The sequence below is a fragment of the Bombina bombina genome, chromosome 5, assembly GCF_027579735.1.
Source record: "Bombina bombina isolate aBomBom1 chromosome 5, aBomBom1.pri, whole genome shotgun sequence".
In the NCBI taxonomy this organism is placed as follows: domain Eukaryota; kingdom Metazoa; phylum Chordata; class Amphibia; order Anura; family Bombinatoridae; genus Bombina; species Bombina bombina.
Window position 1 is genome coordinate 428,897,360 of NC_069503.1, and position 20,523 is coordinate 428,917,882.

Consider the following 20,523-nt stretch of genomic DNA (forward strand, 5'->3'; position numbering starts at 1 on the left):
TGGCCATCCGATGCAGAGAGAGCCACTCTGTGGCCCTCTCTGCACCGGACATCGATGGCCGGTATCGTTGGTGGGTGGGAGCCGAATTGGGAGGCGGGTGGGCGGCCATCGGTGTGCCGCGTGATGTCACGGGGGGCGGGATCGGGGGCGGGACCGTCGGGGGCGCGCACGGGCGCGCGCGCGTGCACGGAGGGTGGCGGGCGGGCGCGTGCACGGGGCGGGAGCGGGTGGGAACCGCTACACTACGGAAAATCATTTCATAAAACCTGCCTAATCTTGTTTGTGCAAAAGCACAAAAAGCGATCGTGGAGGGGTGGGGGGGGTTGGTTTGTGTGTGGGGAAGCTACACTACAGAAAATTTCAACAAATTAAAAAAACAAACCATTTTTTTCTTCTAAACTGGGTACTGGCAGACAGCTGCCAGTACCCAAGATGGCGCCCATTAAGTTAGAGTGGGAGGGGATAGAGCTGTTTGGGGGGGGGGATCAGTGAGGTTGGGGGCTAAGGGGGGATAGTACACAGCAGCATATGTAAATATGCTTAAAAAAAATCATTAAAAAAATATATATATAGCTTTTATTTTAGTACTGGCAGACTTTCTGCCAGTACTTAAGATGGCGGGGACAATTGTGGGGTGGGGGAGGGAAGAGAGCTGTTTGGGAGGGATCAGGGGGTCTGATGTTTTAGGTGGGAGGCTGAGCTCTACACTAAATCTAATATTAACCCTGCAAGCTCCCTACAAGCTACCTAATTAACCCCTTCACTGCTAGCCATAATACACGTGTGATGCGCAGCGGCATTTAGCGGCCTTCTAAATACCAAAAAGCAACGCCAAAGCCATATATGTCTGCTATTTCTGAACAAAGGGGATCCCAGAGAAGCATTTACAACCATTTGTGCCATAACTGCACAAGCTGTTTGTAAATGATTTCAGTGAGAAACCTAAAATTGTGAAAAATTTTACGTTTTTTTTAATTTGATCGCATTTGGCGGTGAAATGGTGGCATGAAATATACCAAAATGGGCCTAGATCAATACTTGGGGTTGTCTACTACACTACACTAAAGCTAAAATTAACCCTACAAGCTCCCTACATGCTCCCTAATTAACCCCTTCACTGCTGGGCATAATACACGTGTGGTACGCAGTGGCATTTAGTGGCATTCTAATTACCAAAAAGCAACACCAAAGCCATATAAGTCTGCTATTTCTGAACAAAGGGGATCACAGAGAAGAATTTACAACCATTTGTGCCATAATTGCACAAACTATTTGTAAATAATTTCAGTGAGAAACCTAAAGTTTGTGAAAAAAATTGTGAAAAAGTGAACGATTTTTTTTATTTGATCGCATTTGGCGGTGAAATGGTGGCATGAAATATACCAAAATTGGCCTAGATCAATACTTTGGGTTGTCTACTAAAAAAAAATATATACATGTCAATGGATATTCAGGGATTCCTGAAAGATATTAGTGTTCTAATGTAACTAGCGCTAATTTTGAAAAAAAAGTGGTTTGCAAATAGCAAAGTGCTACTTGTATTTATGGCCCTATAACTTACAAAAAAAGCAAAGAAGATGTAAACATTGGGTATTTCTAAACTCAGGACAAAATTTAGAAACTATTTAGCATAGGTGTTTTTTGGTGGTTGTAGATGTGTAACAGATTTTGGGGGTCAAAGTTAAAAAAAGTGTTTTTTTTTTCAATTTTTCCTCATATTTTATAATTTTTTTATAGTAAATTATAAGATATGATGAAAATAATGGTATCTTTTGAAAGTCCATTTAATGGCGAGAAAAACGGTATATAATATGTGTGGGTACAGTAAATGAGTAAGAGGAAAATTACAGCTAAACACAAACACCGCAAAAATGTAAAAATAGCCTTGGTCCCAAACGGACAGAAAATGGAAAAGTGCTGCGGTCATTAAGGGGTTAAACCACAAAATTGGCCTCTTAGGTTTTATTTCCACACTATTTCAAGACTTACAAACGAGCATTCTTTTTTGTGCCTAGACAAAACACACAGATAACATTTTAAATGTGCTTAGTATACAATAATCTAGATTCATTATGGCTATATTCATTTCTGTTTAATAGTCCTTTGTTATTGGTTGGTCCTGAAATTTAAATAATTTAACTATACTAATTGGCCAGTTATAATATATGTAATGTCTCACAGCACATGGGAACCAATAGAAATGCAAAAATAGATAAAGATCATGAGATTGGGAAAAAAACATAGAGCAAATGCCTTCATGCGATGTCTGTATGTATTTAATATTTGCATCAAAGTATGATTTTAATTTACACTGTTCTCATTATTCAAAATGTGATTTTTCTCCATAAATTGGTGTTTATCCACTTTCAAAATGCATTTAACGAGTAATGCACGCCATTTTGACATCACAGTATTTAGTCTTGTAGTGTGGTGGCAATAACAAATATAACCAGGGCTTGAGAAATTAATATTTGTTTTTAAAAAGAACAAAAAATACAACATTATTGTTTAATTTAAAGGGACACTGCACCCAATTTTTTTCTTTCATGATTCAGATAGAGCATGCAATTTTAAGCAACTTTCTAATTTACTGCTATTATCAATTTTTCTTCATTCTCTTGCTATCTTTATTTGAAAAAGAAGGCATCTAAGCTAAGGAGCTAGCCAATTTTTGGTTCAGACACTGGACAGCACTTGTTTATTGGTGGATGAACTTATCCACCAATCAGCAAGAACAACCCATGTTGTTCACCAAAAATGGGCCGGCATATAAACTTACATCCTTGATTTTCAAATAAAGATATCAAGAGAATGAAGGGAATTTGATAATAGGAGTAAATTAGAAAGTTGCTTAAAATTGCATGCTCTATCTGAATCCCGAAAGAAAAAATGTGGGTTCAGAGTCCCTTTAATGCATTTGAACTGGGGCATTTTAAGTATACAGTGCATACATGTAGGAGGTTTTTTTTTTTTATATGCATTAATTTAGTTTTGTGAGGTTTTGGTCTAGAATCAAGATTAACAGTGTACAGGGATATTAATATCTCATTGGAAAAAAATAACTGCAACTTTTCCTGTTTACAATAATGTGCTTTTAAACTTTTTTCACACTGTAAAACACGTTTTGTAAAATGGTGCCATTTCTACCTTTGAAACAAATGGGCCGATTTATTCTCACAAAACTGTTAATTCACACTATATAGTAACAGAACAGGATTCTGCCTCTTTTCCTTTCAGGATGAATTATACATTAATAGGGTATATCCAAAACCGTACTAACTGAATACAGCTAAAAGTACCATGATTTCCACGGTACAAGCAAGCTACACTGACCAGAATATGCACCAGCATAAGCTCCCCTGGGTTACGGCATTTTTCATGCAGAAGTTCTTGCACACATGGCTCGGTAGGGTCAGGGTTAAATCCACAGCAATATCGGTCTAATCGATCCTGGACCTAAAAGTGGCAAATAGTTTAACAAAAGATGGATTAAAACAGTAATACACTGAAGAGGTTAAAGGAGCATAAAATCCAGAAGATACAGTATATATAATGTTCATCATTAAATACATAAACATGCAGTGCACATTATTTAAGGAGATATACATCATTTAAATCTTCCTTCTTGGTGTTCATTTTTAATCTTATTAAATAAAGCATAGCATATATCAGCAATTAAATCCTGCATTACAAAAGGCCAATATACTAAATAAATGGTTTTAAAAGAATTCAAACTGTATTTTTTTTTTCATTTAATTTTTATAAGCAAAATTTGAATAGTTTTGATGTATCCATTTGGAAGCCTCTTACCTCCTCTGCTAAGGCCAATTATAGATTGCTATAAATCAGTTACTGTGAAGAATGCAGCAGGGTTAAGCTTCTGATGATTGGGTAAGCCCAGATCTTACAGAAATTGCAAACTCTCCAATTTTTTAATTCATGAATAGAGCAAAATAAAAAAAATAAAAGTATTTTTAAAAGTAGGTTTACCGTGTATAATTCAATATCTAATATTACAATCTCGTGTTTCATTTTCCTTTAAATAATAGTGTAAGCTTTGTCAAATTATTAACACTCACTGGGCTTGTGTGGAAGTGAGAGTGCGTTATAGGGGCTTACAACCATCTAAATAGTAGACAAAGGTAATTTGGGAATTTCAGTGAAAAATTTGCCAAAAATACCATAGAATTTTTAGCATTTTGCTTTAACTCCATTTAAAAAAAAAATGTATGCTTACCTGATAAATATGTTTCTTTCCGGATATGGTGAGTCCACGGCTTGAGAAATTACTGTTGGGGATATCAGTCCTGGCCAGCAGGAGGAGGCAAAGAGCACTACAGTTAAACTGTTAAGTATCACTCCCTTACCCACAACCCTCAGTCATTTGACCGAAGGGAAATAGAGAAAAAGGAGTAACACAAGGTGTAGAGGTGCCTGAGGTTATAAACAACTGTCTTAAAATAAAGGGTGGGGTCGTGGATTTACCATATCTGGAAAGAAACAAAATTTATCAGGTAAGAATAAATTTAGTTTTTCTTTCCTAAGATATGGTGAGTCCATGGCTTGAGTAATTACTGTTGGGAACCAATACCCAAGATAGAGGACACAGATAAATAGGGAGGGACAAGACAGGCAGTCCTAAACAGAAGGCACCACCGCTTGAGAACTTTTCTCCCAAAAGAAGCCTCAGCTGAGGCAAAAGTATCAAATTTGTAAAATTTTGAAAAAAAGTATGTAAAGAAGACCAAGTTGCAGCCTTGCAAATTTTTTCCACAGAAGCTTCATTTTTGAAAGCCTATGAAGAGGAAATGGCTCTTGTGGAATGAGCCGTAATTCTCTCAGGAGGCTGCTGTCCAGCAGTCTCATAAGCTAAACAAATTATACTTCATAACTAAAAAGAAAGAGTAGTAGCAGTAGCTTTCTGACTTTTACATTTTCCAGAGAAACAGACAAAGAGGGCAGAGGACTGGCGAAAGTCCTTAGTCGCCTGTAAGTAGAATTTAAGAGCATGTACAACATCCAAATTGTCTAAAAAACTTCTTTGGAAGAAGAAGGATTAGGAAACAGAGAGGGAACAACAATTTCCTGATTGATATTTCTATTAGAAACAACCTTAGGAAGGAAACCTAACTTAGTACGAAGAACCACCTTATCGGCATGAAAAATAACATAAGGGGAATCACACTGCAGAGCTGAGAGTTCTGAGACTCTTCGAGCAGAAGAGATAGCAACAAGAAACAACACCTTCCAAAATAACAACTTAATGTCTATGGAATGCAATGGCTCAAACGGGGCCAAGGTTAAACAAGGTTAAGGCTTTAAGGAGGAGCAACAGACTTAAAGACAGACTTGATTTTGACCAAAGCCTGACACAAAGATTGCACATCTGGCACATCCGCCAAACGTTTATGTAGTAAAACTGATAAAGCAGAAATCTGACCCTTCAGGGTACTGACTGACAATCCCTTCTCTAGGCCTTCCTGAAGAAAAGATGCAATTCTAGGAATTCTAATTCTACTCCAAGAGTAGCCCTTGGATTCACACCAATAAAGATATTTACGCCATATCTTATGGTAAATCTTTCTAGCAACAGGTTTGCGAGCCTGAATCATGGTCTCAATGACCGATTTAGAAAAACCAGTCAGCTTCAGAGAAATGAGATTTGGATGAAGGAAGGGACCCTGAATCAGGAGGTTCTTCCTCAGAGGTAGTCTCCAAGGTGGGAGAGATGACATCTCCACTAGGTCTGCAAACCAGATCCTGCAAGGCCACGCAGGGGCTATTAGAATCACTGACACACTCTCCTGATTGAAGCAATGACTTGTGGAAGGAGAGCAAACGGAGGAAACAGGTATGCCTACCTAAAAACCCAAGGAACGCCAGAGCATCTATCAGAACGGCCTGCGTATCTTTTGACCTTGAACCGTACTTTGGAAGCTTGGCAATCTGACGGGACACCATCAGATCTAACTCCGGCACCCCCCATTTGAGGATTAAGCTGGAAAACACCTCCGGATGGAGTTCCCACTCCCCGGGATGAAAAGTCTGTCTGCTCAGAAAATCCGCTTCCCATTTGTCTACTCCTGAAATGTGGATGGCAGACAGCAATTGTGAGTTTTAGCCCACTGAAGAATACGAGTAACCTCCTTCATGGCTAAGGAACTCTGAGTTCCTCCCTGGTGATTGATGTAAGCCACAGAGGTTATTTTGTCTGACTGTAGCCTGATAAACTGGGCTGAGGACAACTGAGGCCAAGCCAATAGAGCATTGTAAATCGCCATCAACTCCAAGATGTTGATGGGAAGAGCAGACGCCTCCCGAGTCCAAAGGCCCTGAGCTTTTAACAAGTCCCAGACTGCTCCCCAGCCCAGCAGGCTGGCATCCGTCCTATTATGGTCCCTAAGAACACTACTCTTGTAGCAGGGGAAAGGGAGCTTTTTTCCAGATTCACATTCCAACCGTGGGAACGAAAAACAGACAACAATTCTCTGTGTGAGGTTTTGCTAACTGAAAAGATGGCGCCTGAACCAATAGGTCATCCAGGGTGCCACAGCAATTCCACGACAAGAGAACGGATCACTGCTAAAAGAGGCCCCAGAACCCTTGAAAAAATTCTGGGAGCCATGGCTAGACCAAATAGAAGGGTAACGAACTAGAAATGTTTGTCCAAAAAGGCAAATCTCAGGAATCTGTGATGGTCCCTGTGAATAGGAACATGAAGATACACATCCTTAGGCAATCCAGCAATTCAGGGGTTAAGCAAGCAGAGTGGTCAGACAGGCAGAGTTCAGTATCAGGCAGAGTTCAGGATCAATTGGGCAATCCAGCAATTCAGGAGTTAAGCAAGCAGAGTGGTCAGACAGGCAGAGTACAGTATCAATTAGGCAATCCAGCAATTCATGGGTTAAGCAAGCAGAGTTGTCAGACAGAAAAGTTTTTAAAAACCCGGCTTGTGCGTGTGATATGGTGCTTTTAAGCTCCATACCTCACAAAAAACAAGCTCTGTTTTGACGTGCTCATGCACGCTTTCACCATAGACATCAATGGGGAGAACGGGTCAGAAAAAAAACTAACACCTGCGATCGCGGAATGAAAAGCTCTGTAACGCAGCCCCATTGATGTCAATGGGGAAAAAAACCTAATGTTTAAACCTAACACCCTAACATAAACCCTGAGTAATGGACTAAGAATACAAGAACCACTATTGAAATGTTACATTGTAAATACTAGGGGATGATTTTCTAAAGCTCTCCTCTCTGAAGAAGCAAAGTTGTTGCATATAAATTTTCCCAGAGGGTCTAGTGGGTCTGCAGGAGAAACAGCTCTATTACAAACTTAAGTTTTTTTTCCAATTACAGTAACACGAGTTGTTGATTAATTATGCACTAGTTGACTCATCACCATCAGGATGTAAAAGTCACGATGGCACAGACAAGTCCTTCCAGCCAAAATAAGCAACCTCTGCATTCATGAAATAAAAAAAAAAGCGGCATTTATATTAAAGGGACATTAAACAACTCTGCTTTTGTGTAAAAATTGTGCTTTGTCCCACATTCCCTACTGAGGGAAAAGAAGTAAAATCTGTAACCTAGGGTTGTGCTGAAAAAATTGACTAAAGCAGCTATTTAATTTGCTGCTTTCAGAAATTACATTTGGCCTCTATAGGGAGCGTGGGACAAAGCACAATTTTTACACAAAAGCAAGATGTGCTTAATGTCCCTTTAATGATGTATATTTTCCACATTTCATAAAACATTCTTAAAATATTTCTAAGCTTTATTAGTAAGCAAAATACAATTTGATCAAAAATTGTCACTTTTTTATTTTATGGCTACAAAAAAGGACCGTCCCTAGAGGCTAAAATGTGCACCATATACTTATAATTATTATTAGGAATATGAAACTCAAACATTTTCTTTTCTGATTCAAATTATGCAAAAAAAGTTTCAAATTTACTTCTATTATCAAATTTGCTTTGTTCCCAAGTTATTCTTTGTTGAAGAGGTACCTAGGTAGGCATCTGAAGCACTACATGACAGGAAATAGTGCAGCCATCTAGTGCTCTTGCAAATGGATAACATTCTTGCAAAACTGCTGCCATATAGTGGACCAAACACATGCACGCTCCCAAGCTTACATCCCTGCTTTTTGACAAAAGATACTAAGAAAACAAAGAAAATTTGATAAAGATGTACATTAGAAAGTTGTTTAAAACTGAATGCTCTATATGAATCAAATATTTTGGGTTTCATGTCCCTTTAATCTTGTGCAGGAATAACATTTCAGCAATTGTAATCTCTTATTTATCAAATATTTTAGGGAGAGATTGAAATGTGTAATTTTTTTTGCTAATAAAAGAATTGTAAAATATGCAAAAATATGCACCATTTATACATTAATATTCACCATTTATACATTAATATGCACCATTTATACATTAATATGCACCATTTATACATTAATATTCACCATTTATACATTAATATGCACCATTTATACATTAATATGCACCATTTATACATTAATATGCACCATTTATACATTAATATTCACCATTTATACATTAATATGCACCATTTATACATTAATATGCACCATTTATACATTAATATGCACCATTTATACATTAATATGCACCATTTATACATTAATATGCACCATTTATACATTAATATTCACCATTTATACATTAATATGCACCATTTATACATTAATATTCACCATTTATACATTAATATGCACCATTTATACATTAATATTCACCATTTATACATTAATATGCACCATTTATACATTAATATGCACCATTTATACATTAATATTCACCATTTATACATTAATATGCACCATTTATACATTAATATGCACCATTTATACATTAATATTCACCATTTATACATTAATATGCACCATTTATACATTAATATGCACCATTTATACATTAATATTCACCATTTATACATTAATATGCACCATTTATACATTAATATTCACCATTTATACATTAATATGCACCATTTATACATTAATATTCACCATTTATACATTAATATGCACCATTTATACATTAATATGCACCATTTATACATTAATATGCACCATTTATACATTAATATGCACCATTTATACATTAATATGCATTACCTATGCATAACCATGAAGCTGATTCAAAGGGAAGGATTCTTACAATTTCTGAACATCTCATTTGGTGAAAGTTCATCACCGTATAAAATCTGCAAACCAAATTATGACCTTAAATGTACTTTTTAATTAGATTAGAAAAATAGTAAACCTGTTTAGTAATATCCTATTTGATTGTGCAATGTTCATTAACAGTTTTTTTTTCATATTCAACTATATGAGCAAATGTATATTATTAGTATTAGTAAAAAAACAATATCAAAAAGTGCAAAAAGAATATAGAAGCCCAGATTAAATAAAATTCAGTGCATAAACACAATTTAAATGCTGGAATAATACACAAAAACAACAACAAGGAGGTATTGATATCGCATACATTCAATGGTGAAATCCGTCACAAAATAGCCAGTTAAATAAATCATCAATCTCTGTACAAATCAGTAATAATTTGAAATGATTGACTCTTGTTATTCCAAACAATGATCAATAGGTGTATTGTTTAGTCTGTTTCACATCATCTGTGTCTCTTTACTTATTTTATCATTAATCAATTTTCAGTTGCACCTAGCTCTGTATTTAATAAATAAGTTATAAAAAGAATAATAGTAATATACACCATACTAGACAGACAGACAGACAGAGAGACAGACAGATAGATTAATATGATGAAATGTAAATATATAAAAAAAGATATATTGATATATTGATGTGATTAAATAAATATATGTTACGGGTAAATTAAGATACCTGGGTAATCCTAGGATTTCCCGGATTAAACGGACATTACCCAAGTGGCTGTGGGTAAAGCCTGATGTACTGCAATTCCCTCATCTACACAATTTTTTTAGCCTCTGCCTGGGGGGCGCCCCGCTGATTGTCTGGCATCCACTCCAAGTGAACCTTGGTGAATGAGGTTTACAAGGGGGTCTTCACCCCCCTTAAACCCCCCCAGGCGGAAGCAAAAAAAATAGTGTAGATAGGGAAATTTCATCTTACATCGGGCTTTACCCACAGCTGCTTGGGTATGTCTGTTTTACCCGGGTAATCATAGGATTACCACATATCGGACTTTACCCGCAACATATATATTGATATATTGATGTGACTAAAAAAATATATATTGATATATTGATGTGATTAAAGAATTATATATTGATATATTGATGTGATTAAAGAAATATATATCATACCCCCCAACTGCCCCGATTGTCGTGGGACAGTCCCGATTTTAGGGGTCTGTCCCCCTGTCCCGGGTTGCTAGCCATCTGTCCCGATTTGCCCCATGCATTAAAAAAAAAAAAAATTAAATTCTATTGGGCCCATACTCAGAAGCAGCCGGCTTTGCTCTGACAGGGTTAGATACCTGTTAGATTCCCTGTGGAAAAGGAATGGTGTGAGTTAAGCAGGAGTAAGAAGGCTGTATACACTCTGACCACGGGTAATGGTGACCTCTCTAACCTACCTCTGGTAGTGATGATGTCTAACCCCTGGTGATAATACTAGCATGCCTTCAGTTTTATGTAATGAGCAGTGCTAACACCAGGGTAACGAACAGTGGCAGCCGCAGACTGCCAGCTAATGTGCTTGCCAACCCCAGGACCCCATACAATGAATTACAGGTACCCATATATAATGTAGTGTGTTTGTCTATCTGTATCCATAACTGTGTGTGTGTATCTGTATGTATAAGTGTATGCTATGTATGTAGTGTGTGTGTGTCTGCATGTATAAATGTAAGCTATGTAGTGTGTGTATGTGTATCTGCATGTATAAGTGTGTATCTGCATGTATAAGTGTATACTATGTAGTGTCTGTGTATCCGCATGTATAAGTGTATGCTATGTAATGTGTGCCTGTGTATCTACCTGTATAAGTGTATGCTATGTAGTGTGTGTGTATCTGCATGTGTAAGTGTATGCTATGTAGTTTGTGTGTGTGTATCTGCATGTATAAGTGTATGCTATGTAGTGTGTGTATCTGCATGTATAAGTGTATGCTATGTAGTGTGTGCGTATCTGCATGTATAAGTGTATGCTATGTAGTGTGTGTGTATCTGCATGTATAAGTGTATGCTATGTAGTGTGTGTGTATCTGCATGCATAAGTGTATGCTATGTAGTGTGTGTGTATCTGTATGTATAAGTGTATGCTATGTAGTGTGTGTGTATCTGTATGTATAAGTGTATACTATGTAGTGTCTGTGTATCTGCATTTATAAGTGTATGCTATGTAATGTGTGTCTGCATGTATAAGTGTATACTATGTAGTGTCTGTGTATCTGCCTGTATAAGTGTATGCTATGTAGTGTGTGTGTATTTGCATGTGTAAGTGTATGCTATGTAGTTTGTGTGTGTGTATCTGCATGTATAAGTGTATGCTATGTAGTGTGTGTATCTGCATGTATAAGTGTATGTTATGTAGTGTGTGTGTATCTGCATGTGTAAGTGTATGCTATGTAGTGTGTGTGTATCTGTATGTGTAAGTGTATGCTATGTAGTGTGTGTGTATCTGCATGTATAAGTGTATGCTATGTAGTGTGTGTATCTGCATGTATAAGTGTATGTTATGTAGTGTGTGTGTATCTGTATGTGTAAGTGTATGCTATGTAGTGTGTGTGTATCTGTTTGTGTAAGTGTATGCTATGTAGTGTGTGTGTATCTGTATGTGTAAGTGTATGCTATGTAGTGTGTGTGTATTTGCATGTGTAAGTGTATGCTATGTAGTTTGTGTGTGTGTATCTGCATGTATAAGTGTATGCTATGTAGTGTGTGTATCTGCATGTATAAGTGTATGCTATGTAGTGTGTGTGTATCTGCGTGTGTAAGTATATGCTATGTAGTGTGCGACTGTGCATTTTTGATGACTTTAAAGGCCAGAATCTAGAATAGATGTCTTTGCAAAGGCTAATTAAATACATAGCTCACATAGCCATACCAGTGGTTTGAGCTTGTGTTTAATTTGCTGCCTAAGTGTATTAAAATATATGACTTTATTTTGAATTTTATTTATATTACTTTGGTCTTATGATTTTTAAGCCCCGTCCACCACATTTCAAAGTTTTTGCTACGGTGTCCCTCTTTTGAATTTTGAAATGTTGGGAGGTATGTATATATTGATATATTGATGTGATTAAAGAAATATATATTGATATATTGATGTGATTATAAAGAAATATATATTGATATATTGATGTGATTAAAGAAATATATATTGATATATTGATGTGATTATAAAGAAATATATATTGATATATTGATGTGATTAAAGAAATATATATTGATATATTGATGTGATTATAAAGAAATATATATTGATATATTGATGTGATTAAAGAAATATATATTGATATATTGATGTGATTATAAAGAAATATATATTGATATATTGATGTGATTAAAGAAATATATATTGATATATTGATGTGATTAAAGAAATATATATTGATATATTGATGTGATTAAAGAAATATATATTGATATATTGATGTGATTAAAGAAATATATATTGATATATTGATGTGATTAAAGAAATATATGGTGATATATTGATGTGATTAAAGAAAGAGGGAGGGCGTTATAAAACCATGATTTACTCTTTCTTATATCGTTATATCACTTTATATGATATTGTTACTCAACTAAAAAAGTATTTCTTCTTACTGCAATAATTACTTTTGCATATGCATATAACACAACACTGGTGGTTTATAAAGGATTCCTTCACAAACTAACACAAGATGGCTCAAATGTCTGAAAACTAGTTCTGAAATGCATCCAAAACTTAGATAATTACCAGCTGTAATAGTTGGAACTGTGCAGTGTAAATGTGTTCATGCAAATACATCACACTTTCCTGAAAATGAATCAGTGCTGGGCATGTGAGTTTAAATAATTAAAGTGATATTAATCTTAAAGGGACAGTCTAGTCAAAATTAAAGGGATAATAAAGTCATAAATAAACATTAATAATTTAGACAGAACATACAATTTCTAAACCACTTTCCCATCTACTTATATTATTTAATTTGCTTCCTTCTCTTGCTATCCTTTGTTGAAGGGTTTTTCTAGGTAAGCTCCTGGGTGCTAGCTGCTGATTGGTGGCTGCATATATATGCCTATTGTCATTGGCTCACCCCATGTGTTCAGTTAGCAACAAATGATATGAAGCAAACATAATAATAGAAGTAAATTGGAAAGTTGTTTAAAATTGCACGCTCTATCTAAATCATGAAAGAAAATGTTTGGGTTTCATGTCTCCTTAAACTATTATGATTCAGATAGGGCATGCAATTTTAAATAACTATCCATTTTTTATCATCATATTTGCTTTGTTTTCTTGGTATTCTTTATTACAGCTTAACCTAGATAGGCTCATATGCTAATTTCTAAGTGATTGAAGGCTGCCTCTTGACAGTTTTTCCACAGTTTTTCACAGCTAGACAGTGCTAGTTCATGTGTGACATAACATTGTTCTCACTCCTGTGGAGTTATTTATAATGAGGCCCAATGAAGGCCGAAACGATCGTTTGAGGTTGCTGTGTTCCTTGTTCAGAGAAGAATTGCCTGGTATTTCGGCACTGGACTGACCATAATAGGCGGGATCAGACTGATATACTACAGGAAATTTCTACTCTGTGAAAAGCATTACTGGGCTAAGAAGCTGCACCCAGGTGGTAAATCGCCATAGAACAGGCTAACAATGGTATTGAGCTGGTTATTCGTTCCTGTGAGTGCGCTTCTCTCTGTATGGAGTTATTTATGAGTCAGCATTTATTGGCTAAAATGTAAATATGTCAAAAGAACTGAAATAAGGGGGCAGTCTGCAGAGGCTTAGATACAAGGTAATCACAGAGATAAAAAGTATATTAATAGAAATGCGTTTGTCAAGCACAACATGAAAATCTTAGAGCAACATTAAGTAACATTTTATGGCTAAAAGAAAATACATGAAAACCATAATAAAATAAAGTATTACACACACACACACACACACATACGCATATATATATATATATCACAAAATGTATATATTAAATTTAAATAATAGGTTTAATATTGCAATAAATGTATAAAAAGAGTCTTTAAAAGGGATATGGTATATGTCAAGATGTTTGACTGGGAAGGGCTCAAAGGTATGTATGTATATGTAAATAACTACTACTACTAATAATAATAATAATAATTATTATTATTATTTTTATATATATATATATATATATATATATATTTGTGTGTGTGAGTATATTTGTGTGTATATGTTTATGTATGTATGTGTATATATATATATATATATATATATATATATAAAACATTATCTGCTGAGTGAAGAACAATGCAATTTCAACTACTTCTTAACGCACCTTCAGCTTTAGTGCACATTGCTTAATGCACATTTGGCTTTAGCACATATTGCTTAACGCACCTTCGGGTTAGCGCTCAAGTAAAAACCAAAACAGGGTTGTGTAGCAGGCCCCATAGAAGTTTATGTGGAGAGGGATTTAGCGAGGCTGCGCTATCTGACCTCCATATGTTAGCGTGCCAGAGGCTTTTGCTCAAGCAGAAACTTTTAACTTCTATTATGAGAGCACGAATAAGAGGGCTATTGATTTAACTTGAGTGGTGATAGTGCTCAAAAAGTCTAATCTTTTTGCTCTCTACTTGTAATCTTGGCCAAAATGTTTAAAAGGACACTAAAGTCAAAATTAAATTTTCATGATTCAGAAAGAGCATGCAGTTTTATTAGATAGATAATATTTACTTCCATTATCAAAATGTGCACAGTCTTTTTTTATGCACACTTACTGAGGCAGCAGCTACTACTGAGCATGTGAGTTCACAGTTTATATATGTATATGAGTCTATGATTGGCCGATGGCTGCCATGTGATAAAGGGAGTCAGCAAATTGAAATACATTTGTCAGAAAAAATGAGTAAGTGTTGTTGCATTGTCTTTTTATTATGCACTTGTTGATCATACTCATACATGCTGCACAGTGATTTGTTAATATGTGCAAGAGCTTATTTATATCTGTCTATAATTGGCCACAGCATAGAAAATAAGAAACAACATTCAGGAGGCTTTTCAAGGGATGTGCCCCACGCCTGTAAAACAATGCATATTTTTCTAAAAACATTAGTTTTTAATGTATTTTAAAGAATTTACTTTGGGGCCTATCTATCAAGCTCCGAACGGAGCTTGATGCCCTGTGTTTCTGGCGAGCCTTAAGGCTCGCCAGAAACAGCAGTTATGAAGCAGCAGTCACAAAGACCGCTGCTCCATAACCCTGTCCGCCTGCTCTGAGCAGGAGGACAGGAATCGCCACAATTCAACCCGATCGAGTACGATCGGGTTGATTGACACCCCCTACTGGTGGCCGCGAGTCTGCAGGGGGTGGCTGGTGCAATGTTAAATGCGGAGAGCGTATTGCTCTCCACATTTAGCGAGGTCTTGCGGACCTGATCCGCACTGTCGGATCAGGTCCGCAAGACCTTTGATAAATAGGGGCCTTTATCTGCAAATGTTGTGCCATGCAGCGAATTACTGCTGATGCATAAGTAAATAAATAAATATAATGCCCCTTTAAAATGAATAATAATAATTACCAGGCAGAGATGAAAAAAATCAATGTGACAATTTTTCTGCCATGCATTTAACACAAATGTTTTATGTGGGCTATATTATGATTGTTTGATTAGTAGCTACTGATTTGAGAGTACAGTATATGCAGCTGTGTAAGGAACACTGTGTCAGCATCAGCTAAAGCATTGATATGCTCATGTACTGTGCTGCAGCATCACATCAGTAACAGCTGAAAATGTGAGATAAGCGTGAAAGTCAACACGAATATGAGAAGCTGCCTGCAAGAATATAGCAGAACACACAGTGTAGGCAAATAGTTTATCCCTTCATGACTGTTGGAAAAAAATAAGGAACACGCACTTGCAAAACTTCAGCTTAGACTAGAGTGACAGTAAAGTCACAATTTTTAGATAAAAACTTTCCTCTTTATTACTAGTATTTTATTTACTAAAAGTAAAAAAAAAAAGTTAGCTAGCCCGATGCACACAAAAAGACGAACTTCGACTAACTTGAAAACGTTAACGTATTTCCTCATAAAAGTCAATGGAACAAAAGAAGTGAGGAAAAAAACTAACACCCTACTAGTGCGCAAACTCGATCGCATATTCTCAAGTGCGCTAAACCGACTGGAATGTAAAATGTTAAAAATGCTAATACTTTCATGTGTTCTTCACATAGAAGAATATGTTCTATTTATTCATAAATACATATTTCTACAGGTGTATATATATATATATAGATATTATTTTTATAATAATAATAGATATATACAGATATTTATAGGGATATCTATAAAAATACACATATGTGCAGAACATGAAATATTTACAGTAAATACACACTATAACACTTTATTTAATATGAATATTGCATAAATATACTTTTTCATGTTAACTTTACTGCAAAGGGCTCCAATGCACTTAATATGTATGTCTATATGTGTGTACATATGTATTTATGTGTTATTATGTTTATATATGTCTGTAAATACATATATACACATATAAATATATGAGGATGCCCTACAGATGCTCAATAGGGTTTAGGGTTTAGGTGTGGAGACATGCTTGGCCAGTCCATCACCTTTACTCTCAGTTTCTTCAGCAAGGCAGTGGTCATCTTAGAGGTGTGTTTGGGGTCGTTATGTTGGAATACTGCCTTGCGGCCCAGTCTCCAAAGGGAGGATATTATGCTCTGCTTCAGTATGTCACAGTACATGTTGGCATTAATGGTTCCCTCAATAAACTGTAGCTCCCCAGTGCCGGCAGCACTCATGCAGGACCAGACCATGACACTCCCACCACCATGCTTGACTGTAGACACTTGTCTTTGTACTCCTCACCTGCTTGCCGCCACAAAAGAAGGGGGAAAGAGAGAGCAAAAGAGAGGGGGGAAAGAGAGAGAGAGATAGCAAAAGAGAGGGGAGAGAGAGCAAAAGAGAGGGAGAGAGAGAGCAAAAGAGAGGGAGAGAGAGCAAAAGAGAGAACAAAAGAGAGGGGGAGAGAGAGCAAAAAAGAGGAGGGAGAGAGAGCAAAAGAGAGGGAGAGAGCGAGCAAAAGAGAGGGAGAGAGCGAGCAAAAGAGGGAGAGAGCAAGCAAAAGAGAGGGAGAGAGCAAGCAAAAGAGAGGGGGAGAGAGAGAGAGAGAGAGCAAAAGATGGGAAGAGACAGAGCAAAAGAGGGGAGAGAGAGCAAAAGAGAAGGGGGAGAGAAAGAGAGCAAAAGAGAGGGGAGAGAGAGAAAGAGAGAGGGGAGAGAGAAAGAGAGAGGGGAGAGAGAGAAAGAGAGGGGGGAGAGAGCAAAAGAGGGGGAGAGAGAGAGCAAAAGAGGGGAGAGAGAGTGCAAAAGAGGGGGTGGAAAGAGATAGAGCAAAAAAGAGGGGGGAGAGAAAGAGAGCAAAAGAGAGGGAGAGAGAAAGAGAGCAAAAGAGAGGCGGAGAGAGAAAAAGAGCAAAAGAGAGGGGTGAGAGAGAAAGAGAGGGGGAGAGAGAGAGAAATAGAGGGGGATAGAGAGAGCGCAAAAGAGAGGGGGAGAGAGAGAGCGCAAAAGAGAGGGGGAGAGAGAGAGCGCAAAAAAGAGGGGGGAAGAGAGAGAGAGCGAGCAAGGGGTGGGACCGCGGTACTTAAAAAAAATTGGCCTGTGTACACGGGCTTTAGGACTAGCATGTATATATATATATATATATATATATATATATATATATATATATATATATATATATATATGTATATATATATATATATATATATATATATATATACACATACATACACACACACATTATAGAGGTTTGTACCTTTTTTAAAAAAAAATATATATATGTATATATATATATATATATATATATATATATATATATACACATACATACACACACACATTATAGAGGTTTGTACCTTTTTTAAAAAAAAAAATCATGTTCGCGGTCCACGGGATTCAAAATTGTGAGTTTAGTGGTCCCTGAGATCCGAAAGGTTGGCGACCCCTGCTCTGGAGTGATGAATCACACTTCACTATCTGGTAGTCTGATGGATGCCAGGAGAATGTTGACTACTATAATGCATACTGCCTACTGTAAAGTTTGGTGGGGGAGGGATAATGGTCTGTGAGTGTTTTTCAGCTTAATGCTACAGAATACAAAGGCATTTTAGACAATTTGGTGCTTATAACTTTGTGATAACCGTTTGGGGAAGGTCCTTTCCTTTTCCAGCAGGACTGTGCCCCTGTGCACAAAGCAAGGTTTGACAAGTTTGGTGTGGAGGAACTTGAGTGGCGGGCATAGAGCCCTGACCTCAAACACCAAAATCTTGTGGAAAACCTTTCCAGAAGAGTGGCAGCTGTTATGACCAACTCCATATTACTACCCATGTTTTTTAAATGGGATGCTAAATAAGCTTGTATAGGTGTAATGACCATGGGGCCCATTTATCAAAGGGCTTGCGGACCTGATCCGACACTGCGGATCAGGTCCGCAAGACCTCGCTAAATGCGGAGAGCAATACGCTCTCCACATTTAACATTGCACCAGCAGCTCACAAGAGCTGCTGGTGCAACGCCGCCCCCTGCTGACTCGCGGCCAATCGGCCGCCAGCAGGGAGCTGTCAATCAACCCGATCGTATTCGATCGGGTTGATTTCCGGCGGTTCCTGTCCGCCTGCTCAGAGCAGGCGGACAGGGTTATGAAGCAGCGGTCTTTAGACCGCTGCTTCATAACTTGTGTTTCTGGCGAGTCTGAAGACTCGCCAGAAACACGGCCCTTCAAGCTCCATACGGAGCTTGATAAATGGGCCTGCTAGTGTCCACATACGTTTGGCCATATGGTGTAAGTTATTGCTTGAAAAATAAGTATTGTATTATTATTCATAATTCTACATTTTCGAGACAATAGAGTCACATTATATATAAAATGGAATTTGTTAACAATATAAAGCTGAATTTTATTAGGTCCTCAAAATGTTAAATGCATTTAACTGTAATGGGTGCTGCTTTAATTATGACTGTAGAAGGATTATACCACTGCTAAATCATAGGGAGGGTGCGTTCTATATATTTGCGATAAGATTGTGTTAAAGGGATATGAATCAGTGTTTTACATTGTTGTAATAAATAAGCAGGTTATGTATTATTTATCATATTAAAAAGGAATTTACATTTTATTCTTTTTGTAAACTTCATTTGTGCAGTGTCCATTACTTCTTGAACAAGAGGGCTGGGGTCTCTAAAGGTAGGCATGCCATATAGAGAATGGTGTCATTGATCTACTAGAGTAACATGAGCTGGAATACTATTCAGTGAATATTAGATAAGCAGGGAGTCAGTTTTGTTCATGCTCAGTTTTGCCGTTTTTTAACACAATCTGTTTCTTTTTGTGTCTACTTGGATTAAAAAATGTTTTTATTGTTTCAAAAGACAGATAATCCATTTATTAGCCATTCCCTAGTTTTGCACTGATAACATGGTTATATTAATATACATTTTACCTCTGATTACCTTGTATCTAAGCCTCTTCTAAAATGCCCCTTATCACATGGCTATTTATTGATTTATTATCTATTGACTTGCATATTAGCCAATTAGTGCTGTGTCCTGCACATCTTCACGGGAGTAAGCACAATGTTATTTATATGGCACACATAATTTAGCAGTTTCTTGTGAAAAGCATGTGATAAGAGGCTGTCTATAGTGGATTAGAAACAGGCAGACATTTAGAGATTTAAATGTTATAAAGTATATTAATATAACAATGTTGGTTGTGCAAAGCTGGGGAATGGGCAGTAAAGATGTTATCTATCTTTATAAACAATAACAATTTTTGTGTAGACTGCCGTTTTAACATATTTATTTTTTAAAGGAGCACTGTTTCATATCCCTTTAAATAAAATGAGGTCTATGAGCAAGGCATATGCCACAATACATTTTCAGCCTTGTTTCTGAGGGTCGGTGTCTAAATATTCCATCTTTTTTTAAGATTTAAGATTTACAGTAGCTGTCAATAAAATACTTTGGTGGCTATGTTTTTTGCTTTAAGTAACATGAAACATTTTTTTCCCTTCTAAATTTAGATAGAGCATACAATTATAATCAACTTTCCAATTTACCTCTGTTATATAAAGCGTAGTTCTCCTGGTATCCTTTGTTGAAAAGCATACCTAGGTAGGCTCAGGAGCTGGGAGCTAGCTGCTTATTGTGGCCACACATATGTCTCTTGTCATTAGCTTACTGATGTGTTCAGCTAGCTCCCAGCAGTTCATTGTTTCTTCTTCAACAAAGGATACCAAGAGAATGAAGAGAATTCGATAATATATG

General features: G+C 36.7%; 1 protein-coding gene across 1 annotated transcript in view; it reads right to left on the minus strand.

The window, feature by feature from the left end:
- The window catches only part of GASK1A (golgi associated kinase 1A), a 130,232-nt gene that overhangs the window by 37,166 nt on the left and 72,543 nt on the right, over positions 1-20,523 (minus strand). The window contains exon 7 of the mRNA XM_053715747.1: positions 3,334-3,456. Within this exon, the coding sequence (XP_053571722.1) occupies positions 3,334-3,456 (123 nt within the window). The remainder of the gene's footprint in view (positions 1-3,333; positions 3,457-20,523) is intronic.